This window comes from Phodopus roborovskii, unplaced genomic scaffold (assembly GCF_943737965.1).
Source record: "Phodopus roborovskii unplaced genomic scaffold, PHOROB, whole genome shotgun sequence".
NCBI lineage: Eukaryota > Metazoa > Chordata > Mammalia > Rodentia > Cricetidae > Phodopus > Phodopus roborovskii.
The window spans coordinates 10,747,759-10,772,579 of record NW_026126546.1 but is presented as its reverse complement, the minus strand read 5'-3'; the positions used below and the strand labels follow the sequence as shown (position 1 = coordinate 10,772,579).

Here is a 24,821-nt window from a genome sequence, read left to right as displayed (position 1 = left end):
CCGCCAGCCCCGGGGCCTTGGCCAAAGGCTGGGACTTTACTCCGGCGGCGGCTGCAGCGGCAAACGAATCGGAGCTTCATCAGCTGCCGCAGGCGCCGCGCCCCGAGGCTGAGCTACGATGAGCGGCAGAGTCGGTGACCTGAGCCCCAAACAGGAGGAGGCACTGGCCAAGGTGAGCCTGTTCCTGGCCCAGCTGTGGCCCTCGCCCTCCAGCTGGAGGCGGCTGCGAGGGACGGTCCCCGCGGGCGGCGACCGAGGGAGAGGTGGTCAGTCGCCCCCTCTTGGCCAGTGCCCAGCAGACCGCTTCATGCTTACTGTGAGGACCTCGGGAAGTTTGGTCATCCTACAGTCTCCAGCACGAACAACCCTGGCAGTGCCCCCTGGGAAGAAGTGGTTGCTTGGAAGCCCTCAGAAGCAGCTGAGGGCACAAAGGCAACATTCATCCTCGGGGTTGGCAGGGACTGGCAGCAGGGCCGTGGGACAGGGGCAGGGCCCCAGGTTTCCTCCCATTTCCGGGAGGTTTTCCTCCTGTGGGGCCAGTGGCATATGAAGGGTCCTGGACAGCTCCTTGACAAACTCCTCACAGCCCTTGCGAGGCACCAAGTCACTGTGCGACCTTGGGCCAAGCCCTGTCCTGTGTGCTTTTTTGATGAAATTAGAAGAGGTTGGTAGCGAGGCACCCGTGTTTGAAGTCTAAGAGTCCGGGGCTAACTAGGTTGGACTCCTTTCAGAGAGAACAGCTCTTCTCCCTCTGGTGATCCAGACTCTTGCTGGGCAAGGGACTTGCCACTCTGAAGGGAAGGACATGACCAGGCTTTGCCTTGGCACCTGGGCAGGGGGGAACCTGTCTGCTCCATTGAAGTTCAGGGCTGGCCCTTCTGCTGAAAAGTTAATCTCCCCCGTTGCACTGGATCAGAATTGCGGGGATCCAGCCCCGATGTTTGGATGCTCCACAGCAGGGCGGTTTCTTATTTATTCTGGAGTGTAGCAGCAGATGTGGCTGCTGTGAGTGGCTTTTTTCCATGTCAAGTTTACTGCTGACCTGCAGGGAAGTGTGGTGGACATGAGTTTGGCGGTGACTAAGCCAGGGGCTAGGTAAGGCACTTGGTGAGGGTGGCCGCCTCTTGCTATTTAGAGGACCATTGTCCTAATGCTGGGAGCTGCTTTTGGGGGATGGGAGGGTCTGGCCAAACCTAGCTGACCTAAGGCAAAGGGCAGAGGTGGCCAATCCTCATTGGTCCCCTCTGGGGGTGTCCCGTAAGTCAGTGACCAAGTAAAGGTCACTTCTGGGGCCGAGGCTTGGGGAGGACAGCAGGGGACCTGCTCACTACTGGGCAGTGAGAGGCCGGAGTTAGGTGTGGCTGCCCCTTGGGGTCACTGTCCATCTCATTTGGTGGCTCTCGTAGCCCTGTCCCCTTTTGTGGCTACCTGCTGGAGCTGTTCCCACCATCTGGGTTGTCCGTCTCATTCCCTCTGCTGCATTCGTAGTCTTTCAAACTCAGCTCAACTACCATTTTTGAATGAAGTCATTTGATACTATCCCCTTCCTCCCCTCCGTTCCGCATTTCATTACCAAGGGGGTGGGGAGACTGAGGGAAGAGCCTGGGATCAGGACTCGGATCCCTATCACAGCTGTTGGGAGTGTGGCTGAGCCTCTTCAGCTGTAAAACATGACGGTGACACCTCTAGGGGCTCTCTGGGTGACGGAAGACAGAGCCCAGATCAGAGCCATACAGAGGACAGGTGCTAGGCATACAGAGTGCTCACTGTCTATCCCTGTTAGCTCGGAACACACCCACCAGGTAAGTATGGAGACATGCTTACAAGGCACGGGCTTACATGTATCCCGGAGACATGCTTACAAGTATCCCGGTCCCTTTCTGTGCCCTCTTCTCCTACCCTGAACTCCTAGCAACACAGCCTGCAACCTCACCCAGTCAGGGGCTACAACAGTGTTAAAGGAGGGCTTTGGCAAAGACCCCCCCATGGAGGCTGAGGACCTCCCACTCATCCAGCTGTCTCTCTCTATAGTTTCGAGAAAATGTCCAGGACGTGCTGCCCACTCTGCCCAATCCAGATGACTACTTTCTCCTTCGATGGCTCCGAGGTGAGGGAAGACCGGCTGTGGGAGGCTGGGGCAGGGCCATGTTCTGGACAACAGAATGATGTCCTTTGGAAACCCTGGCAAGCTGAGACAAAAAGGTGGCTGGCACCCCCCCCCCCAGCCCCAGCCCTTCTACAGGACACAGACATGGAAGCTCAGAGAGGGGAAGGGACTTTCTGGGTGAGCTGCAGTCAGAAAGAAGACACAAACCTCTGGGTATGGACTGTTAACATCCTTTTCCCCCTACTCTGTTAAATCTGCTCTGCAGACAGATGAAGGACAATCAGGGCCCGCAAAGCTCCCACTATGTGGGAAGTTGGAGGCAGAGCTGGGATTAGAATCAGGGTCCTGGTCCTGTTGGCTTGAATGAAGGGCACTGTGCATGGGGACTGAGAGGGCTGCCCCCTCCCCCTTCACAGGCCAGGGTCTTGAGTTCTAGTCCCAGCTTGGCTGTAACACCTGGGCCAAGGTCACAGATCTTTAGGCTCCTCCTCTGAGAAGTGGATTAGACACGGTGCCCAGGGTTTTTTTTTTTTTTTGCAAGATATGGCATGGCAAGGTCTGCCTGTGGAATGATGAGAACATGCTGCTGCTAGTGTCAGGATCAGATCCAACCCCCCTCTCCTTGTACCTTTTTGTCCTCATCCCTTTCCTGGTTTGTCATCCAAGGCATGTGCCACCGTTCCGGGCTCTTCTGACACGCTTTCATTTTTCTTTATAGAAACTTTATTACCAGACATAAACACGAGAAAATCTGACTGCATTTGACTAGGAGAGCTCCAGTCTGGACTTACAACTCCGTTGTAAATGTTAGCGTACAGGGCCTGCCTTGTGGCTTCTTTGCAGACACACTCACACATCTCCCAGCCAGGGAAGATCTGCAAGAGATAAAAAGATAAAGTTTTTGCTTTCCAGAAATTTTATAAAGCTGGCATATTCTTGAAGGCCTGCTAGCAACACCCCATGACAGGTGTACCCAGGAGGGCCATGTGGGGCTCATGGGCCCTGAAAGTGTTACCTGTCCACCCCTACCCCACCCCGGTATGATCTGGCCCCTCTCCCAGCCCACCTAGAGAGGGTGGAGGGGTGGTGCTGGCAATGAAGCCTGTCTGTGCTGGAGGAAATTTTGGCCTAGCATTTGCTGAAAGGCTACAGCTAGAAGCAGGTGGGAAGGAGAGAGGGAAGAACGCAGCCTTCTTAAAGGGCCAGCTGCAAGATAAGCTAACTAAGCATGGAGCTGTTGCTAGAAGGAAGAGACTGTGGGAGAGCCATTGAACAGCTCTGCAGCTCTATTTTATTTAGGCACAGGCCAGTGTGAGGTCTTGGCAGCTGGTCTCCTAGACACTAAACTTTTGCTCTCAGAGTCCTGGGATGGAACAAACCATTTGTATAAGGCTGGGCAGTTTAATCAGGGCCTGTATCTGGCCCCAACTCCACCCACATAGGATGGTAATTCTCATTTTCCAGATGAGAAAACTTAGGCTCAGACAGGGCAAGGGCCTTACCCAAAGGCACAAGAAAATGGAAAGCACAATCAGAGCAGAGCTCAGGGCTCTGGATTCCCAGCCAGCACCTTCAAGTAAGCCATAGCCTCCTTCACCGTGAACTGCTCCTGAGGCCACACATTGTTTCCTAATTGCTTTTAAGCTGCTGAGGATCGAACCCAGGGTCTGGGGCATGCCAGTCGAACATTTTTATCACCGAGATACACTCCTTGTTTCAAACTCTGTTTCTGAGAGCAGAGAAAGCTTCCCCTCTGTGGTTCATTTGTGCCTCACATTTTCTGGGCAGGCGTTTTTTGGCCTACTCAGACCCTATTACGAATTTGAATTGGGGTTTTTGTTGCCTTAAAAAAAAAAAAGGACTCCCCTTGCCATCCCTTTGAGTCCAAAGGAGTCCTTTGCAGTAGTATGTGGTATGAGCTTGGGTTCAGTTCTCTGCTGGCTCTCCCCAGCAGGCACACAGGTGTCCACTGCCTCTCTCTGGTTGGAAGAGAGATCTGGGTACCCCAGCAGGGAAGGCCAGTTAGTGAGATAGCATAGCGGTGGAAGGAATCCTGGGAGAGAGGAGAGCATAAGTGAGTGAGCCTGCAGCATTCAGGGCTAGGCTATGGGAAAACCAGAGCCCAGGCTGGCTGCTCTGGGCTGGGTTATCATATAGTGCCCCATGCCGGCTTTCAGCAGCTCCTGAGCAGGGCAGCAGGAGCCTAGAAAAACCTGACTTGCTGCATGGTGGTGGCCCACTCCTTTAATCCCAGCACTCGGAGGCAGAGGCAGGAGGCTCTCTGTGAGTTCGAGACCAGCCTGGTCTACAGAGCTAGTCTAGGACAGCTAGGACTGTTACACAGAGAAACCCTGTCTTGAAAAACAAAAAGACAGGCAGACAAGGAAGGAAGGAAGGACAAAATAAGAAAGAGGAAGAAAGAAAGAAAGCCTGACTCAACAGGCATGGTGAGGAAGACCCTGAATGTTGGGCTTTGGCAGATGGGTTAACTGGAGATGTTGGAGATACGAGCACTCAGTTTACTACTCCTGGATCTCTGGTCTTTACAGAGATAAGGGCTCTCCTCTCTAGAGGGGTGTCCTTTTTGTGAGAAACTCTCATCTTCATGGTCTAGCTCCTCTCTTAGAAAATGACATTCAGTTCTAGTTTCTTAAGTGGTGTTGTCAGGCATACACAACATCTTAAACATACAAGATGGCAGAGCTGAGATGCAGACCCACATTAAATTCCTCCAAAAGCTGCCCTGGGCACAGGAAGGGTGGCAGGGAGGAAATTCCTAAGCCCAACTTGCCAGAGTGGCTGCTCAGATCTGCCAGAGAGGCTCTGGCATGCATACTGGCGGTGGCCTGGCCAACCCTTTCTCTTGTTTTTAGGAAGTATTTTAAAATGTGTGTGTGTGGGTGGGTGGGTGGGATGGGGGAGGAAGGGAGAGGATGACTGTGGAGTTATCTACCTTTGCATGGCTTCAGGTTGTCAGGCTTGCACGGTAAGCTCCTCTACCCACTGAACAATCTTTAAAAAAATTTTTTATGTATTTATTTTTAGGTATGAGTGCTCTGACCACATATTTGGCTGCATGCTAGAAGAAGGCATCAGATGCAGTTATAGGTGGTTGTGAGCCACCATGTGGTTGCTGGGAATTGAACTCAGGACCTCTGGAACAGAGCAGCCAGTGCTCTTAACCTCTGAGCCATCTCTCTAGCCTATCCACTAAACCATCTTACTGATTTTTTTGTTTTTTCTTTCTTAAGATAGTGTTTTAGCTGGGCCTTGGTGGCGTAGGCCTTTAGTCCCAGCACTCAGAAGGCAGAGGCAGGTGGATCTCTGTGAGTTCGAGACCAGCCTGGTCTACAGAGCTAGTTCCAGGACAGGCTTCAAACCCACAGAGAAAGCCTGTCTCGGGGGAGGAAAAATAGTTTCAATTTGTAGTTCAAGTTAGCATGACCTTCCTATTCAGACCAGGCTGACTTCAAACTTGAGACCCTGGTGTCTCAGCCTGCACCTAGGCTTGGTCAGACCTTTAGACAAATCGTCCTGACTCAGAAGGACGACTGGACTTCATGAGTGCAGAGTCAGAGCATAAGCTTCCCTGCTCCCAGAGAGCAGCGACGAAGGGCAGTGTGTATGTTCAGTTCCAGGGCTATCTATCAGCTGATCTAGATGTCAATTAAACCCTTGGAGGATGTACAGCCAGGAGAGATAGATAGTTCATAGGTCAGAGGCGGAACCCACCAGAATCAGGAACGCTTTGGATGATGGAATGAAGTAGACTCCAGTGGTGAAATGTGAGAGGGCTACTGTGAGGGGCCTGCCCCTCTCTCTGTGGAGGGATTGGAGGCTTGGCCGGAGCACAGGTGTGGAAGATTTGGGGTTTCAGTTGACTCTAAGCTCCGTGTGACTGTAGCCAAGAGAATTCTTAGGACTTATTGGAGGAGGGGCAAACAACACCTGGTCTCAGCTTGTGAAGTTCCCCTAGGGGCCCCAACCAGGTGGAGAAAATCCAAAAGGGAAGCGACTGGGGGGGGGGGGTAATGGTTGTGGAGCTGAGTGTGAGAAAAGAAGGCTCTAAGGACAGGCAGCACCATGGGAGAGGAAGCCCTGGAGGGTAGCACAGAAATCATGGTTTGGGAGGACAGGTGACCATGGAAGACATAACCCTGTGTTTGGAGTCTCTGGAGTAGAATGCAGCTTACAACAAATTAGTGCACATGGCAGCTCTGGTTATCAGCAAGTGGCCTCAGACGACAGTGAAATCTCGGGTTCAGATCTGAGCAGGACAACTTATTGGGGAGGGTCCACATACTAAGAACCCACGGTGCTTCTTTAAGGAGTATGTGGGTCTTTTAGAGAAATGTCTAGATTGGCTAGAGGCACACTGACTCCTCTACCTCTGGTGGGTGTTTGGCTAGCTCTGCCCAGCAACTAGGGCAGCTATGTTCATCTTTGAACTGTGGGTTCAAACTGTGGATGTTATACTGTGGAGGAGATAGATTTTGCCCTCGTGGGGGGGATGGCCAATTGATAAAAGGATCCAGGGTTCATTTTCTCTGAGATAAGACCCTTTACCTGATTATCTACCAGGATACTCTGACCCCAAGATTGCAATGTCTGCTTTGAACTTGACCCATCTGCCTACCCCACAAACTCAGGGCTGCGGTGTTTTACAAATCAGACAGCTGACTGGGGAAACCCACAAATGAACTTGGCCCCAGCCTGGGAACAGGTCCTTAAACATGCAGTCTGATGCCCAACCCTGATCATGATTTTGTTACAGCCCGAAGCTTTGACCTGCAGAAGTCAGAGGCCATGCTCCGGAAGGTGAGTTTTTGCTGCTTTCTACAGTTTCCTACTTCCTGATCAGCCAAGAATGATATTCTTGCTGAGTTATCTGAAGAAACTAGGGTCTCCTTTTCCACTCCTGTGCACTTCCTTCTAAGGGTCACCTGTAGTGATCACCTATTCATTCCTAGTCAAGAGCCCCGCCACCACCACCACACACCTATTCTTCTACCTCGTGCTTCCTAAATCTTTTTGTATTTGCAGCATGTGGAATTCCGGAAGCAAAAGGACATTGACAACATCATCAGCTGGCAGCCACCAGAGGTGAGGACATTACCCCACCCCATCCCTGTGTAAGGATTAGACTCACAGTCTGTACCCTGATCTACTGAACTGGGAGCCTCAGATGGCAGGTCTGACAATGCCAAAGGAGATGCTATAGTTCCAAAACAGGTATCTCTTGGCACCCAGGAGAGGATGCAAAGGGAGAGACTTGTGAACCAGGGGAAGGGATGGATGTCTTGGACTTGTCCATAAGGGGCTTTTACTATGTCTTTGGCCAGGTGATCCAACAGTATCTGTCAGGCGGAAGGTGTGGCTATGACCTGGATGGCTGCCCTGTCTGGTACGATATCATTGGGCCTCTGGATGCCAAGGGTCTGCTGTTCTCCGCCTCCAAGCAGGACCTGCTCAGGACCAAGATGAGGGACTGTGAGCTGCTTCTGCAGGAGTGCACCCACCAGACCACAAAGGTGGGCGCTCTATCTGCCACGGAGAATGGTCATGGTAGAGACATTCAAGGAGAAGCAGGAATGTCACATAGAGACAGAAGTACCAGCCTTATGGTTTGGGTTTATGTGAATACAGTATCACCACCCTTCTATCCTGTCTTCTCTTCTTCCCTCTCCTCCTCTCCTTTGCCCCTCTCTCTATTCCTTTGACTGGAGATTGGACCCAGGGCCTTGTGCATATTAGGCAAGTGCTCTATTCTACTCTACTACTAAACTATACCCTATCTTCTCACACTTTCATTTTGCTAAGTAAAAACTTGAAATAACCTCTATTATTGCCATGATGAATCCCCCAAACTATAGGAATGGTATATATAGGGGAGATCTGTGACTAAAAAGCAGTCCATTGGTTTAACAAATCTTCAAAAACTTCACTAGTGTGAGGGCTGGAGCTCAGCTTGTACAGTGTCCACCCTGCACACCCAAGGCTTCCACCCCAATACAGAAAAAAAAAAAAAATGCAGTGTAGGGAGTTGAGTAGCATATACCTGTAAGTCTGAGGCAGGAGGGTCCTGAATTTGAAGCTAGCCTGGGCTATATAGTAAGAGCCTAAAAACAAAAGAAAACAAGAAACTATAAATTACTACAGCTGGCGATGTTGCTCAGTGACAGGCAGCTCACCTAGCACAGGCAAGGGCCAGAAAGACAGGGTCACCTCACTACACTGTTACTACTTCTCTTGTTTCTGTGGGGACCAGTGAGGTCTTGTCTTGGATTAAACTACCCTTGAGTGGCTATGGGGAGTAGTCCTGATGTAGGTGAACCCAGAATTCTTGTTCTTCCAAGTTTATTTTCAAGGCATCAGGGCCCCCATTCTCTGCTAAGAAAAAGACTGAGAGGCCAGGTAGATGGCTCAGTGGGTGAGGACTTGCCAGAAAGCCTGAGAACCTACATAGTGGGGATGAGAAGCAACTTCCCCAAGTTATCTTTGAAGCTGCACATCCCCACTGTGGCATGTACACACACACACACACACACACACACACACACACACACACACACAGAGAGAGAGAGAGAGAGAGAGAGAGAGAGAGAGAGAGAGAGACAGAGAGACAGAGAGGGAGAGGCATATGCATTTTTTTAAAGGAAGAATTGAGGACCGAGCTGGAGCCATCCCTCACCTTCCTCCCCCAGCAGCTGCAGATGTGTTAAAGCATGGGGGCATCTCAGCATTGTTACTTACAGATGTTCACAAAGAGGCCACTCAGTACAGAAGCTCTGAGAGGCTGGGGACACAAAGGGGTTTTAACGCTTAGATAGAATGGTAGGTGATTTAGGTCCAGGTGGCATATGGATGCTGCCCAGGGAGCATACAGTAATTGACAGGAAGACAGAGGCCATCAGGAGAACCTGCCAGATAGCGGGGACCTCACATGAGATCTTGATCCACTCTATAGTCATTTGCAATGAGAACAACTTCTCTAGGTCACAATTCCACCCTAGATGACATCTGCATATGGAAAGCCTTGGGCCTAACTGGCCCTCTGCCACGCTGTGCTTGCTCTGTATGTACCCAGTGCAATGAGCACGGGCCCTGAATTCCATGAGTTCTATAGCAGGGCAGTGATACAACTTCCGCTGTGTGTCTGTTCCCTGTAGCTGGGGAAGAAGATAGAGACCATCACCATGATTTATGACTGTGAGGGACTTGGCCTCAAGCACCTCTGGAAACCTGCAGTGGAGGCCTATGGAGAGGTAAGAGGCGGGGAGCGGGGGGGGAGGGACCGCTTAGTTAGCGGACTCGCTAGATGAAGTGCACTGAGCTACTGAACTAGACCAATTTTGCTTCCACAGTTTCTCTCCATGTTTGAAGAAAATTATCCTGAAACACTGAAGCGTCTGTTTGTTGTTAAAGGTAAGTTGGGAATTTCTGGTGAAGTCAAATGAGAACAAGAGGCCGAAACCATTACTTGGGGACAGACTGAGTGAACAGTCAGCCAGAGGAGAGGCCCAGGGACCTGTTGAGAAGCCTGACCTTGACCTTGACATGTACAGAAGTGGTACAGTTCCCAGAGCATTTGAGCAACCTGGCCCAATAGGATTCAGGTTGGTGATGCCATAGGAGTCTGGTTGGCCACAACCCTTGTACAGATTAGGAGCTAGGCTTCAGACACGCCTGGCTGAGTCTCAAGCTTAGCTGGGAGGTGAGGCTGTCAGCGCCTGAGTTACCCTCCCTCGCTGGCTGCTTCACTAGGTTTTGCCTCTCTTTCAGCCCCCAAGCTGTTTCCTGTGGCCTATAACCTCATCAAGCCCTTCCTAAGTGAGGACACTCGTAAGAAGATTATGGTCCTGGGGGGTAAGTGGCCCGAACTTTACACACTCCTGTAAAGTTCAGATTGAGTCTGGCTTTAGGGCCAAAATCTTCTACTTTGGGAGTAGTTGGGACACAGGGGCAAGTGGAGACAGATCTGTGGCTTCCTGTGGTTTCCTAAGGACACCTTTTCTCACACTCTAGAAGTAAACACCATGCAAATTCAAAGATGAATGGAATTGCAGTACTTATCCTTAAGGGGCTTACAGTGTTACACGGGGGGGGGGGGGGGGGGGACAACTGCAGAGAGAAGGCTATGGTGAGAGCCAGAAGGCACTAGAAAGAGCATCGAGAGGGTGCGGGCAGCTTATTTGGGGGCAAGGAGGAGTGAGTGGCTCCACTCCTACAGACACCTTTTCTGTGCCAGACCCAGGACGAGGTGCCAGGCTGCCAGGATTAACACAGAGCCCCTTGGCTAGTTCTCAGGGGAGACATAAGCATGCTTATCAGCGTGATAATGATACATGCAGTAAAGGGGACCCACAGTGGACAGTCACACCTCGTAGCAATACCCATCGCACCAGAGTACAGGGACAGCCACGCCCACCTAAGCTACATACAGCAGCATGAGCAAGTTGAGCCCACGGAACAAAGCAGAAAGAGGAGCTCTGGGCAAAAGCCTCCCTCCTTGGGAATGTACAGACAGCGGTCACAGAAAGTGAGGCAGAGCACAGCAAGAGATGAGGCTGCAGAGGGAGCAGGAGCCAGGTCACACGGAAAACAGAACACTGCGTTGAGAGGCTGGGGTATCACTCTTCAGGCCACTGGGAACCAGAGAAGTGCTCGGCAGGGGAGTGCCATGGTCAGATTTTCAAAGGACTCATACCTACCAGCAAAAGTCCATGAAAGCCAGATACCAGTGTGCAGGCCATGCCGGCACCCAACTAAGAGATGGTGTAGGCTGAGCGGCATCAGGGAAAAGAAGGAAAGGCTGGACTTGCAACATGCCCAGGAAGCAGAATTCAACTGGCTGCAGAGGGGAAGTTAAAATCATGAGTAGAGGCTGACTGTGCAAGACCTACGGATGTGGAGGATCCAGGAGCCCAAAGTGAACCTGAGCGGGATAGCCAAGTTCAAGTGCAGGGAGAGTGACAGGAGCCACTGGGGACGGTGAGAGGTGGTGAATGAGGCTGACAGAGAAGCAAGGATTGAATATGCAGGGGACCAGGGAGAGTGCCAGGACACAGGGAATACATGACCCCAGACTAGCCCGGAGGACACACAGGACCAGGCCCACTGGAGATTGGTGGACTGGGACTGGCTCTGGGGTTGAACTGGCAGTAGTTAATAGTGATTCTGAAGGTGTCTGCAGGGCTGCCTTTGAATAACACATTGCAAGTGGCAATTTTGCTCTGTTTCTTTCCCTTTGGGCTAAGACAAAGTGAGAGTGGCAACTTTGGACTGGGAAGATGGTGACTGTCTACTTTCCCTGCACTTTCGAGAGTGAGGATCTCTAGTTTCAGATCTGTCTTGGCTACGTTCTAAGTTCGACCAACCCAGGTTACATAGTAAGACCCTGTCCTAAAAGCAACAATGTGGGCTGGCTCCTCAGGTAAAGCATATGCTTGTTACACAAGGCTGACGACCTCAGTTTGAGCCTTGATCCCACAGTGGAGAGAGGGAAACAACCCCAAGTGTTCTTTAGCTCCCACACATGCATCATCCCAGTACACATGTGATAACAATACATTTTAAAAGAACAAAAATGCATTTAAGATACTTCAGGGCTGGGTGCTGGTGGCGCATGCCTTTAATCCCAGCCTTCGGGAGGCAGAGGCTCCCTGTGAGTTCGAGGCCAGCCTGGTCTACAGAGCTAGTTCCAGGACAGGCTCCAAAGCAATACAGATAAACCCTGCCTTGAAAAACAAAAATCAAAACGAACAAATAAAAGATACCTCAGGACTGGGGAGGCAGAAGAAAGCTGAAATTACACAGCATATTCCAGGCTGGCCTGGGTTACATAGTGAGACCCTATTTCAAACAAAAGGTCATCAGAACTTCTGCAGTGAAGCCCCAGCTTTGGCAGTGGCGGACACTGCTCTGTGTAGGATGGGAAGGCCTCTTTTGATTCTCTCCCAGCTCTCCAGCTCAGCTTCAAGAAGAAATAACAACATCGGAGCAATAGGTTTTTGGTTTTCTGCTGCTACCACCCACCAAGTGCATGAGACAGTTTGGTTTCCTGGCAGCAGAATTATGTAGGAGGTTCAGTCTGTTCTCCTACCCACACTTAAAATTTTTCAACCAAATGTGCCTTGGGCAGATTGGGAAGAAACAAGATCTCCAATAGAGGAAGGCTCAGTTACTCCAGGTTGGTCACTGGAGCTCAGCAGTGCCAATGAAATCACCCCCAAGGCCACAGGCACTGTGTTCTCAGGAGTCACATGCTTTGGGGTCCTTAAACAACTGAGGGTTGGCAGACACGGGATGGTCAGTGCTCCAGTCATCTGTGCAGAGGACACTAGGCTAGTCCCTGGCCTGGAATTACTGACTAGAGATGTCTATGCAGTCAGCGTGGTTTCCAGTTATTAAAGCATTGCACTAGGCTGGTATTTCTTAGGGAAATGATTCTTGGCAATAGACATTCAAGAGTTAATCACTCCAATCAGGAGAGGATTTGATTAGAAAAAACAAGAAAAAAACAAAACAGCCCAAAACAAGAACAGAAGTGAGGTTGGCTGAGTAAAGCTAAGCAAGCCCAATTTGAGGGTCACTCTAAAGTGGGGAGACAAGCGTAACTGGATACGAACCTGTAGTTTAAGACTTCTCCAGTCCTGCTGCAAGCTCCTTTGCATGAAACAGTTGTCCATCTGTCCATGCCCCCCCCCCTTTGGTTCCCAATGTCCCCATCTGGCTTTTATTTTAATGTTTGTACTCTTTCCTGGGAGAGGTAATATACTAGTTTACAAAGTCCTCTCATCCATCCTAACTCATTTCCCTGCCTTCACAACCCTGACAGCAGGCAGCTCAGGATGAAGGAGGTCCCTAAGGTTGCTGAGCTGGTCAGTCACTATACAGCAGCCCAGGGTTTCTAAGGCCTGGACCAGGCAGAGCTCGGATAATAGCTCTTTCTAACTCTGTGTGTATGCATCATGTGCTCCTGAAGTACTCCACCCTGCACCCCACCCCTGCCCCAACATAGTCTCACTATGGAGCCAAGGCTGGCTTGAAACTCACGGTTCTTTTGCCTACAGCCCCTTGAGTGCACAAGTGTGCACCATGCCCAGCCTATAATGCTCCCTTTTAAGGCAGGGCCAGCTTTTTCTGCCTCTTCAGGGCTAACCACCAGGTATGAAGTCCTGTCTAGAGACACCTTTCTGTCCTTCCCTCTTCTACCAGCAAACTGGAAGGAGGTTTTACTCAAATATATCAGCCCTGAGCAATTGCCTGTGGAGTATGGAGGCACTATGACGGACCCTGATGGAAACCCCAAGTGTAAATCCAAGGTATGGTCCACCAGGTGAAGGTCAACGGGGAGAGACTTTGTTCAGATGGGCACCCAAGTTACCCTGTGCTCTGCTTCTAGATCAACTATGGGGGTGACATCCCCAAGCAATATTACGTGCGAGACCAGGTGAAGCAGCAGTATGAGCACAGTGTGCAGATTTCCCGAGGCTCCTCCCACCAAGTGGAGTACGAGATCCTTTTCCCCGGCTGCGTCCTCAGGTAGGACTGGGTGCTTCCAGGGACCTGAGATTTGTCAGCGCCAGTGGGTGGGCTGGGGTGGGAGAAACCCCATTGCCATGGACACACATAGACAGGTGGATGTCCTCTGCAGGTGGCAGTTTATGTCGGAGGGATCAGATGTGGGTTTTGGGATTTTCCTGAAGACCAAGATGGGGGAACGGCAGCGAGCAGGGGAGATGACAGAGGTGCTGCCCAACCAGAGGTACAATTCCCACCTGGTCCCTGAGGATGGGACCCTCACCTGCAGCGAGCCAGGCATCTGTAAGTATCTGGGTCTTGGCATCTCATGAAGCCCATCACCTTTCTGCTTATGACACACCTCTTCCTCAGTGTACCGGTCACCTCAGTGTCAGAACAGGAAGGGCCGTTCTATGAGGTCACCTCTCCTGACACAGAGGAGGAAAACTAGATTTGGAAAGATGCAGTGACTTAAGGGGGGGGGACAGATAGTTTAACAACAGGGCAGACTCTCCTGATATTCCCAAGTAGAGGTGATTACCATAACAGGTATGGGGGTTCAGAATACCTGCTTTTGGGGTCTGGGCATGGTGGAGCACACCTGTAATCCCAGTACTTAGGAGGCCAAGGCAGGACTGCAGGTTGAGGCCATCCTGAGCACCACTCATTTCCAGGTTGACCAAAGAGCAGGTAAAGGGAAGGAGAAGGCAGCTTACACAACAAAAGCACTTACAGGAGCTCATTGAGTATTGGTTAAAACCCCTTTAACCTAGAATCCTACTTCTGAAATGTGTCCTACAGAGACCTTTACCAACACATAAAGCTAGGGGACCAAGATGTTCCTAGCAACCCAGCACACAGCCATAAGGAGGTCCGAGGTCCGTCCATACAACAAAACACCATGTAGTCATTAAAGAGAACACTCTGACAGGATGTTACTTCATGTCAGGCAGGTAATCATGAAATACAGCATGTGTGGTATATATTCACTGAGGCTGAGGGGTTAAGTGTGTAAACAGAAAGGAATTCTGGGAAATCGACACCAACTTCAGGGTAATAGGGTTTACAGAAGGCTTTCATTTTCATCTGTTTCTGCAAATATATTTTACAGTATTATGTGGTATAGTGGAAAAACCCCCAACAAGCCAGGCAGTTTTTAGTTTTCTTCCTGTCAAAGCCAAGAGATGAGGGGTAGAAAAGCGACAAGCAAGGGGCGTTATGCTCAGATCTGAGGGGGACCTGACCACTGGCTATGTGTGGTCTTGGGCAAATGACTCAGCCTTCCTAAGTGTTTCCTGATTGCTACAACTGGGGTCTTACAGAGATGCCAGAGATAGAGCATGTGACTCAGCACCGGCAGCCATCATTATTACTATTATTAGGGCAACTATGAGAGCAGGGCTGTCTCCAGAGCCTGGAGCGAGACGGGAGAATCCCTGGGATCCACTGAGGCATCAGCACTAGCCCCACAGATATCTGCTTCTTCCTGCCTGTCCAGCAACCTGCAGTGCCCGAGATCCCTTGCTATGGACACACGGGCACCATCTGGCTCCCTAAAGAACAGGGTCATTCCTGTTAGTGAGCAGCCAAGTTACAGGGGCAACCATACCCCGTGCTGCACCAAGAACAAGGCTTAGCCCAGCCCAGGCACTCAATGCTCACAAGGTAGACTTTTCTTCAGATGATGAGGAAGCTGAGGCATAGACCAAGATGTTCTCTCTCCCATCAAGTAGCTAGTGTAGATGCCAAGAGAGGACTAGAGGCTCCTAGTCACAGACTGCTGAGAGAAAATTAAGACATTTATCCTTGTTGTGACAAGAGTCCCAGATCAAGGAAGTATTTCCATAAAGGCCATGGAGGTAGCAGGAGAGCCCCAACACTGTTTATCTGAAGGACAAACAACCTTTTAATACAACCATGATGGGGACTGCAAATCCTCCATTTATTTTCGTCTTCCTGGATCTGTCCCCACAAGCACCCTTACCTGCCTGGGATCTGCTTATTTGCTGGGGAAGCAGAGTCAGGCCGCGGGATAAAATTCCTCTTCCCAGATGGTAAGGCAGTGAGGTAGGGTCAAATGTCATTAGGAGGCAGTGTTGTTGAGAACAGAGGCGGGAGATCTAAGGATTAGGTAACCACTCACCTGTGGGAGAGCAGTGCCCCGAGGACCAGGTAACCCCTGCAAAGTGGAGCACCATCACCCTGCAGAGAATTGAACTGCTGGGTGCATTTGCTTCCCTGGGCTTCTCTGCCCCTTGTTCAGGGGTACTAACTGAGGAGGCCAGCATTTGGGTGGGTTTCACCTTCTCCCAATTACTTTCTGAGAGCCTACTGTGTGGAATGCACAACTAGGGACGGAAAGAATGAAGAAAAGAGTAAAATGGACTTTGAGCAGGAGGGCACAGTCTGAATTACTGTAGGAAGGGGCAGACAGTGCTGGGAGAGGCCCTCTAGGCACCAATGCCTGCTTGCTGAGAGTCTAGCTTTGCCACCACCTCTCCCAGAGTGTTCCCAGCAAGCATCTCTGAAGAACAGACTTGGTTTTCCCTCACCATAAAATGAGGGAAGTAGACTAGACCACATTTCCTTCTGAGGTCCATGGACTCCCCAGAGAAGTGGTTATGAATCTAAGAACCAACATTTCCCTCTTATAAATACTATTGTTCCCATTACTCACAGATAATGTAACCCACCTACACATATCATTTTAAAATCAATAAACTCTATCTGTAATGTAAAAGAGAAATGAAAGGAAGTCAATTTGAAGATAATAATTATCACGAGCACCAAGGATTCAACTCAGGGCTTCCTGCATGCTAGGCGAGTGCTCTGACCCCAAGCCCGACCTAGAATTTATACATTTCACTACAGACATGGGGGGACAAAAGGACACTTACTTCCCTAAAGAACAGTATCTTTCCCTTTGGGTTCTCAAAGGGGCCAGTTACCCAACACATGTTGAAAAGTCCTAGACTGGAGGGCCTCTAAGGGACTCCATGAGCCTGTGAATATATGATTGGTGTCACACTGAGCCACACAGCCCCTAGAAGGCAGTAACTGCACTCCCCTGTGCCTTCTACAACGCCCTCCCTTGTGCTCAAGGGCAGATATTTTACAGAGCAAAGTCTCTCAATCCTTGTCTAAGGAGATCAAAATACGATGAACTCTGGTTGCCAAGAGGAAGGGAGTGTGGGATCTGCTGGACCTCTGGTCAGTCATCTGGTAGAGATGGGAAACAGATGACTGACGCTTCATGCCAGCAGTGCTGACTGCTGGCCGAATGCAGTTTATCCAGGGTGAGAAAAGGGAAAGACACTGGGACCGTGAGAGATGAGCAATGCAGAAGGGTGATGCTGGTACTTCTGTGTTCACACTGGGCAGTCTCAAAGGAGAGTCTGAGTGACATGGAACAAGCTTGCAAAGAAACAGGGTTAGAGTGAAAGCAAGCCTGTTCAACTGCCAAGGCTTAGAGGCTGTCCCTGCCAACTGTGTCCATGCTCCTTCCTAGAGGAAACCACAGCCAGCAGCCTTCCCACCGGCCAGCCTACCAAACACTGCCCATCCCTCATGATCTTCCTGCCTCTGCCTCCTTCAGCAAATCCTACCAGCGTGCACCACCACAACTGGCTAGAGGTGTATTTCTCTAACAAGCCTGGAAAGTACCTGCAGTCACATTGGCTAAGAGCATGCCTGTAATTCAGTCTATATTTGAAGAATGTTTAATAGTGTGAAACTCACCACAGGATGTGAGAAAACCTTCCCTTCAGAACAGTGTCATTCCTGGGTGCTTTAAGTGTAGATAAATAAAAAAGCCTCCCCAATTATTTTTACACATAAATTAACAAAAATGTTACAAATTGTTTTGCACTTTATTTTGGCTTCTGCATGTACTTGGACATTTCCCTCCACTGCCTCCCCCCTTGGTCTATGTAACTCAGCCTGGACTCAAAAAGTATACAGCCAAGGCTGGTCTTGAACTTCCTTGCCTTCCTAAGTGTTGGGATTACAGGTGTGTAACACCATGCCCAGCTAAGATTGTTTTTATTGTCAGAACGGTGTCAGTATATGGATTACAACACAAATTGCTTGGGCAATTCTCCTTTGATGAACAGCCCATCCTTTTATTATTATAGGCAGGCATGCAGTGAGCACCCCTTGCCCCATTAATCTTCCCAGAGGGCAAACTCTTGGTTCATACATTTTGCAGAGAAATGAAATGGGCTGGGCTTCCCGTGTTCCAAATCAGGCAGGACTATGGGCAAGAATGCAAACCAGAAGGAAAGCCCAGCCCCATCACTGCCTCACTGTGTACATAAAACCCTGTTAGCTGATGCCACGTAGTTGTTGCGGGGAAGGATGTGATCACACATAGACACAAACTCATGTGCTTTCACACATAGACACCATCATCACAGCCTCTGTGGCTGCTAACATTTTTCTGCTTGATCTGAAGAAGCCACGACTTCTGGCCTTGAAGGCCTTGTTCTCCCAAGCTGTCACAGACGTGTCTCTGTCACTCATCTCACGAGGCCTGTGCTGTGCCGTACATTTTCTTTTCACTTTATGAATATGTTGTCAACTCAGTGAGACTGAGTTTCCGAAGGCCAAGGACTATTACTCACACAACCTTCATCTCCATCTCCTACCACACCATCTCACTCAGACGGTAAGAACCAGTCCTGCTGGCCATCCCTCAGCTCCCGGTGGGAACTGCCTGAGTGTCTCCTTTTCTGCCCCTTCAGATGTCCTACGGTTTGACAACACCTACAGCTTCATCCATGCCAAGAAGGTCGGTTTCACTGTGGAGGTCCTGCTTCCAGACAAAACAGCAGAGGAGAAGATGAACCAACAGGGGGCAGTCACCCCCAAATAACAGCTCCCCCTGCGCCAGGCCTGCTCTCCTCTGTCTTCCTGTCAGTTCCTTTGAAGTAGTCACACTCTCCTACAACCTAGTAGTCCAAAGAAACTGAGCTGGAGGGAAGACTTCAAACTGGACAGGAGACTCCGGTCCAGAATCCAAAGAGTTCAACTGGCTAGAGTGGGGCCTTGCCATCAGACCACTAAGGGGTCTCTAGAAATAATGTCTACCCCGAGACCTGCCAACTTCACCTGCCCAGCGACAGCTGGGACAGGGAGGGGTTGGGATACACAGGCTGGCAGCAGGGAAGAAATTAGAAAGAAGAAATTGAGATGTCACACTCAGGGAAGCCAGCTGCTGGGGGACACTTGCTCCTAAATGAACATGGAACAAACTTCCATGGTCGTAATGACGGTAGCGAGGGAGCAGGCTGCTAAGCACGTGAGGGGGATCCAGAGCTCTTCCAAACTTTTTGTAAAAGGCTTGAGTATCCCCCCCCCCAAGTCTCAGGGGTGGCCCAACTCAGCACTGGAAGGCAAACGGAGGGCCTCTCTATCCCCTTGAGAACCTCCAGTGGCTGCCTGTTTAATTACTAACAGTTGCCAGTGACCCAGAGTTTTGTGGGACTTTGGGACCTAGCCACTGTTGTCCAGTGAAAAAGGGAACTACCTTCCAAAAGCACAAGGGTAATTACCTTCCGGGACCACTGATCTGAAAGGGCCAAGGAGGCTGTGCGTGGGTCCTAGGCCTCTAGGCAAGCCTCCACTTGACCAACTCTACACTAAAATGAGAAGTAGGAGTTAGTGAGACAGCGCACAGAGGGCATTTCCCAGTCTAAGTCTCCCACAGTGCCTGAGAACCGGTCTCCTGACTGCCCTGAGAGAGGCCTTGGCAGGCCCTCCTCCGTGGAGGCGGGTAACGGCAGCAGTGGACTCCTCTTGCCTGTCAACGCGGGTAGTCAAGGAGGGAGGCTGCCCGGGAAGTTGGCCTTAGCCCTGGCAAGCGTCTGAGCCAGGGGCAAGGGGCGACCACAGGCGGCCTTGCAATAGCAGCTCTTGACCCTACACGACTTGGCGGCAAAGGCCAGGTTATGGAGCTCCGGAACGCGGCCCCAGGTCCTTCCAGGGACCCCCTTCCTCCTCGGAAAGAGACCCCGGCCCAGCCTGAGGACTTGTCTCACCAAGCGGAGGGAGCTCTGGGCAGGTGCAGGCAGGGCTAGCGGCCAGAGGGCCGAGGCTACCCAGGGTCTAGTCACGGATCTCAGGAGCATTTCCTGGCCTTGGTTTACAATGCTGTTAGGTACATTAACCGACGAATAAAGCAACTTTCAAAGCAAAGGGAGTAGAATTCACTGCCCATCGCCGGCTTCCTAGCGGCCTCTTGCAGTTCTCAAAAGCCAAGTAACGGACTCCTCTTAAAATAATGCACAGACACAGGCGTTCGGGTCCTCTCCTCTCGCGTGAACGTTCCCCGAAGTCCTGCTTTGTGATTGGTTCAGCCGGTGAATGTCGTCCGCCATCTTTGTTCATGGCATGAAGATGCTCCCGACAGCCTTCACGGTGAGGGCGGAGACTCCGCCCTATTCGGTGGGTCCAGACGTGCCGGGTGGATCGTCTGCAGCGACTCGAACGGGTGCGGGCGAGCGTGTGCTGCGTCTGCAACGGGTATAAAAGGGAGGGAGGCTGGGGACTAGCGTCACGTGGTTTTAGGGACCGTCTCCTAATTCCACTCCAGCACTACCGGTGTGTCTGGGCCTGCAGACAGATCTACCTTCTGCACCCAGGCCCCACTGACCCTCAAGAGCCTATGAGGACACGGCTGAAAAACGGTGTCCTCCATAGGAAGTCAGCTTTCGGGTCTTTAGTCACTGGTTAAAAAAAAAAAAAAAAAAGCTAAAAGAGCTGTACAGAAACCTTGTTCTTAACCACCTGGAATTGTTGTAAAGATTTTTTTTCCCATGTGCCATGTAACCCCGGCCAGGCCTGAACTCCCTATGTAGACAGTTTGGCTTTGAACTCACGTAATGCCGCCTGTTTTCTGCCTCCTAAATTTTGGGATGAAAAGTATTTACTACCATGCCTGATTTTTGAAAAGATTTAAGACAAATTTTATTGGTACGTACGTGCTTGTGTGGGTCTCTGTGTGAGAGTGTACCACGTGTGTGTGGATGCCTTTGGATGTCAGATCCCCTGAAGCTGGAGTTGCAGGTGGCTGTGAGACACCTGTGTAGGCGTTGGGAGCCATGGGCCCTCTGGAAGAGGTGTAAGCGCTGCTAGCCACCGAGAAATCTCTCCACCGTCTATTTTCTCTTACTGACACGGGCGCTGGGATTTGGAGAGGAGGTGGCTAACATCTACAAGGTGACACAAGTAACATACACCATTGCTGTTCTGATATCCCAGAGTGCTTTTCCCCAACTCCCTTCTTTTTATTCTGCTCATTCTTCTGGAGTTTGGTATGCCAAACCTTGATTCCTCATTAAATTGTTCATTCATTTGATGTCTGGTCCCCAGAAAGATCCAGTTAGCTCAGACCGTATCAAAGATCAACATGAAGGGACAGAGGGTCTGGGCCTCCTCCTCTCTAGAGCATTCGCCATCTACTCAACTCACACTGCCTCGTTTACCGAATCAGAGCCTGGGATCTGAAATCACCTAGCCTAGATTCAAATCTAAGTTTCTTCGCCTAACAATTGTGCGAGTCAGGAGAGTGACCTTCCTCTCTATTTGCCCCCTGTAAAATAGGTTCCTATGCTAGTGCAAGTGCTTAAGAAAGCAAACCTGAGTGGATTGAATGCGTGATGACATTTATAATTGGTCCTTGTGTTTAAGGTAGTGAATGCTGGCTTGCCTCCCATTTGCACATGAACTCAGGCTCAGGGAAATACAGCTTTGCTACAAGTCACACACCTAAGAAGATACCATCCTCTGATTGAAACCCTGACCTGTTTAGCTCCAAAAACTAATTATGCCTGGGAGAGTTTTGCATTAACTGGTCGGAGAAAACACAACTATCTATCTGCAAAATCCAAGCCTAGGAGAGGGGCTTGGGTGTACAAGGCAATTTTCAGACACTCCCTGCAGTGGCAATAGACAGACCTGTCCTTCAGCCTCGGACTTCTGGCGGGTCCTTGCCTAGTGTGGGCAGAGAGCTAGTGGGGACGGAAGTGGTCGCGAGGCTCTAACTTGCAGTGACTCGGACCGAGCTGAGGAAGTCATGTCGGAGCAGCAGCGGCAGGGCGCCGAGCGCGACCTCTACCGGGACACGTGGGTGCGCTACCTGGGTGAGCGCGGGAGTGAGATCCACCGCGACCCCACCACTCTGGAAAAGAGGTTGTGGGATGCGGATCTGGAATCTAAAGGAAAGGGTTTAGTTATTATTGGGCTTGGGCAGGAGACTGTGCTCAGGAGAATGCTAGCGACTTGTCCAAGGTCACACAGCACTGTTCGTGGGGGAGGCACAAGCCGAGTGGGTGGGTTGCCATCTGCCATGACCGTGCACTAGCCATGGAGTTAGAGGATCTAGATTCCTACCGCCTGCCATTACTTGGCTCTTTCTGAGCCTCAGTTTCCTCTTCTGCAAAAAGGGCTGAACACGAGGCACTCTTGAGGGGAGATTTAAGGGCGGACAGAGGTAAGGCTCTGAAAGGCTTTGATACTTATTAAGTATCAGTGGAGTCCACGCTCAGTCATTCGATTCGCTGACCACTCGGTTGCCTCATTGGTGTAGATCCCCAGAACCACAGCTGGGGACTCTGATCAGTGAGCCATGAACTTCATTGTTGGCGTCAGTCCACAGCTCAGAAATCAGAGGTAAAGTCACTTAACTGAGGTCACCTGCCCAACTGTAGTTTAGCAGTCTAGGATTAGAAGCGCCCCCTTGTGGAACAGCCCGCGGGCCAGGTAATTAAAAGTCTTTCCGCTACAGGCTATGCTAATGAAGTGGGGGAGGCTTTCCGCTCCCTCGTGCCTGCAGCTGTGGTGTGGCTGAGCTATGGTGTGTCTAGCTCTTACGTGCTGGCTGATGCCGTAGACAAAGGCAAGAAGGCAGGAGAGGTGAGTGTTAATTTACCCTTCCAACCCCATCCTGGTATGGATCAGTGTGCAAGCTTTCGTGTGGGACAGTACTATCCGCATTAGCATTGTGAAGTCTGTAAGCTAATCCTGTTTGTAGGATAGTTCACCCCCTGACTGACCAACCCTGAATGTAGCCCAGCCCAGAGTCCAACCCCCTGCTGCACCTCTCTCCCTCTCCCTCCTCCCTGGTCCACCCTCATGCTACAGGTTTCTTGCTTCTGCTCCAGCTCAGTTAAATGCCTTTGTACCTGCCAGGTGCCAAGCCCTGAAGCAGGCCGCAGCACCAGAGTGGCCCTGGCTGTGGTAGACACCTTTGTGTGGCAGTCTCTGGCCTCCGTTGCCATCCCAGGCTTCACTATCAACCGCCTGTGTGCTGCCTCCCTCTATGTCCTGGGTACCATGACCCGCTGGCCCCTGACTGCCCGCAAATGGACCACCACCACACTTGGGCTGCTGGCCATCCCCGTCATCGTCCACCCCATTGACAGGTAGGTGCCCTTCTGGCCTGAGGGACCAGGGCAGGTAGCGTTGGGCACAGGGCCACAGCAGCAGAGGCAAGGCTGAAGTAGAGAGAGCATCTGTACCCTAGTCACATGATGTGGCAGAAGTAGAGGGCCTTGAGGTACTGGACAAAGGACAAGTGTTTTCAGAAGGAAAGACTGGTGTCAGATAGCCAGAGATAGTCAGAAGCAGGTGTCCAGAATGGCGAGCTGGAGGGATGTGATAGTGACACAGTCACGCTCGGTTTGGGAGGGATGTGTTCAGGGAGGGCTGAATCCAGGCTTTGGAGTGATGCTTCTCTCCTTCAGCTTCTCTCCTTGTTGGTCTCATGCATTCTCCTGCCATGTCCCTCAGTGACTCACAGCATCCCTCCTGACAACTTAAACCCCATTAAAACTTCTCCATCGTGATAGCAAAAGTCCCAAGGAAGATTTTCATTGGTTTATTCAGACAGGGTACCCATGTCTGAGCCATTGTCCTCACTGATTAGTCAACCCTGGCCCATGTGCTTGCTCTTAGAACTAAGAGGTAGGACTGGGCTGGAGAGATGGCTCAGCAGTTAAGAGTGCTGGCTGCTCTTCCAGAGGTCCTGAGTTCAATTCTCAGCACCCAGGGTTGATCACAACCATCTATAATAGGATCTGATGCCCTCTTCTGGCAGGTATATATGAAAATAGAATACTTACATGCATTAAAAAAAATACAGAAATACATTTTTAAAAATCTTAAAAAGAAGCCGGGCATTGGTGGCACATGCCTTTATTCCCAGCACTTGGGAGGTAGAGGCAGACAGATCTCTGTGAGTTCCAAGTCCAGCCTGGTCTACAGAGCTAGTTCCAGGACAGGCTCCAAAGCAATACAAAGAAACCCTGTCTCAAAACAACAACAACAAAAACCCCAAAACAAACAAACAAAAACCAAAAATATCTTAGAAAGAAAAAGAACTAGAGGTAAGTATTAATCAAAATAGACCAATGTGCAGTATGAGGAGGGGTCTTGGGGGTGCATATCTGAGCCTAAGTCTCACTGTGAGTGTTTTATCCACTGTGCCTCAGTTTACCCAATTGTAGAAAGAAAAGGAAGATGGTTGTTATTCTCAGAGGTTAAGTTTGATTTTCCTAAGTAGCCTAAGTGTTCTCACTTAGAATGATAAAATGGGTTCTAACCTGGTTGCTGTTGGTACCCTGTATCTAGGAGTCTTTCCCTGTAGTCTAATGTTTCCCTCATCCTTGGCTACCTGCTCACCATGCCTTCTCTCCCTGTAGGTCAGTAGACTTCCTCCTGGATTCCAGCCTGCGTAAACTGTACCCATCAGTGGGGAAGCCCAGCTCCTCCTGACCCTGTACTGACCCTGCCCATGGCTGGCCCGCTCACATCAGAGAATGTAGATGCTTGGCTGTTTGGGGTCCATGACACTGGCATCCGTGTGGGTTCAAACTGATGGGCTCTTAGAGACGGCCTTGAGGAGTGTTGTCCTCAGTGAGTCCCAGAGGTGGGGCCGACCCTGTCTGCATTAGTAGCAGTGGTTGTCCTGAGTGGGAGTGGACTGGCTGGTCATGTTTTCTGAAAATTTTTTGAAGTATTTTATTTTATGTGTATAAGTGTTTTGCCTGCATGTATGTATGTTTGTGCACCACCCTTGGAGGTTTAAAGAGGTCATTGGAACCCCTGAAACTGGAATTAGGGATGGTTGTGAGCCACCATGTGGGTGCTGAAGACTGAGCTGAACCTGGTTTCTCTGCAAGAGCAGCCAGAA

At 50.6% G+C, this 24,821-nt stretch overlaps 2 protein-coding genes across 2 annotated transcripts; both read left to right on the top strand.

The window, feature by feature from the left end:
• On the top strand, positions 1–19,195 carry Sec14l2 (SEC14 like lipid binding 2). The gene is made up of 12 exons (XM_051200214.1): positions 1–172; positions 2,032–2,107; positions 6,882–6,925; positions 7,151–7,210; positions 7,450–7,638; positions 9,277–9,372; positions 9,472–9,532; positions 9,890–9,973; positions 13,325–13,431; positions 13,512–13,651; positions 13,764–13,933; positions 18,373–19,195. Exons 1-12 carry the CDS (start codon positions 119–121, stop codon positions 18,501–18,503), a joined length of 1,212 nt encoding a protein of 403 aa, XP_051056171.1. The 5' UTR covers positions 1–118; the 3' UTR covers positions 18,504–19,195.
• Positions 19,196–21,631: 2,436 nt separating this feature from the next.
• Mtfp1 (mitochondrial fission process 1) lies at positions 21,632–24,518 on the top strand. The gene is made up of 4 exons (XM_051200349.1): positions 21,632–21,771; positions 22,416–22,543; positions 22,820–23,052; positions 24,331–24,518. Exons 1-4 carry the CDS (start codon positions 21,705–21,707, stop codon positions 24,401–24,403), a joined length of 501 nt encoding a protein of 166 aa, XP_051056306.1. The 5' UTR covers positions 21,632–21,704; the 3' UTR covers positions 24,404–24,518.
• The last annotated feature ends 303 nt before the right edge of the window (positions 24,519–24,821 follow it).

Bases quoted from the DNA above. Each gene is read 5' to 3' on its own strand.
- Sec14l2 (XM_051200214.1), top strand. From the start codon at position 119: ATGAGCGGCAGAGTCGGTGACCTGAGCCCCAAACAGGAGGAGGCACTG. The intron at 9,974-13,324 runs GTAAGTGGCCCG...CTCTTCTACCAG, and splicing joins GAAGATTATGGTCCTGGGGG to CAAACTGGAAGGAGGTTTTA. The intron at 13,432-13,511 runs GTATGGTCCACC...CTCTGCTTCTAG, and splicing joins ACCCCAAGTGTAAATCCAAG to ATCAACTATGGGGGTGACAT.
- Mtfp1 (XM_051200349.1), top strand. From the start codon at position 21,705: ATGTCGGAGCAGCAGCGGCAGGGCGCCGAGCGCGACCTCTACCGGGAC. The intron at 21,772-22,415 runs GTGAGCGCGGGA...TTTCCGCTACAG, and splicing joins CACGTGGGTGCGCTACCTGG to GCTATGCTAATGAAGTGGGG. The intron at 22,544-22,819 runs GTGAGTGTTAAT...TGTACCTGCCAG, and splicing joins AAGGCAAGAAGGCAGGAGAG to GTGCCAAGCCCTGAAGCAGG.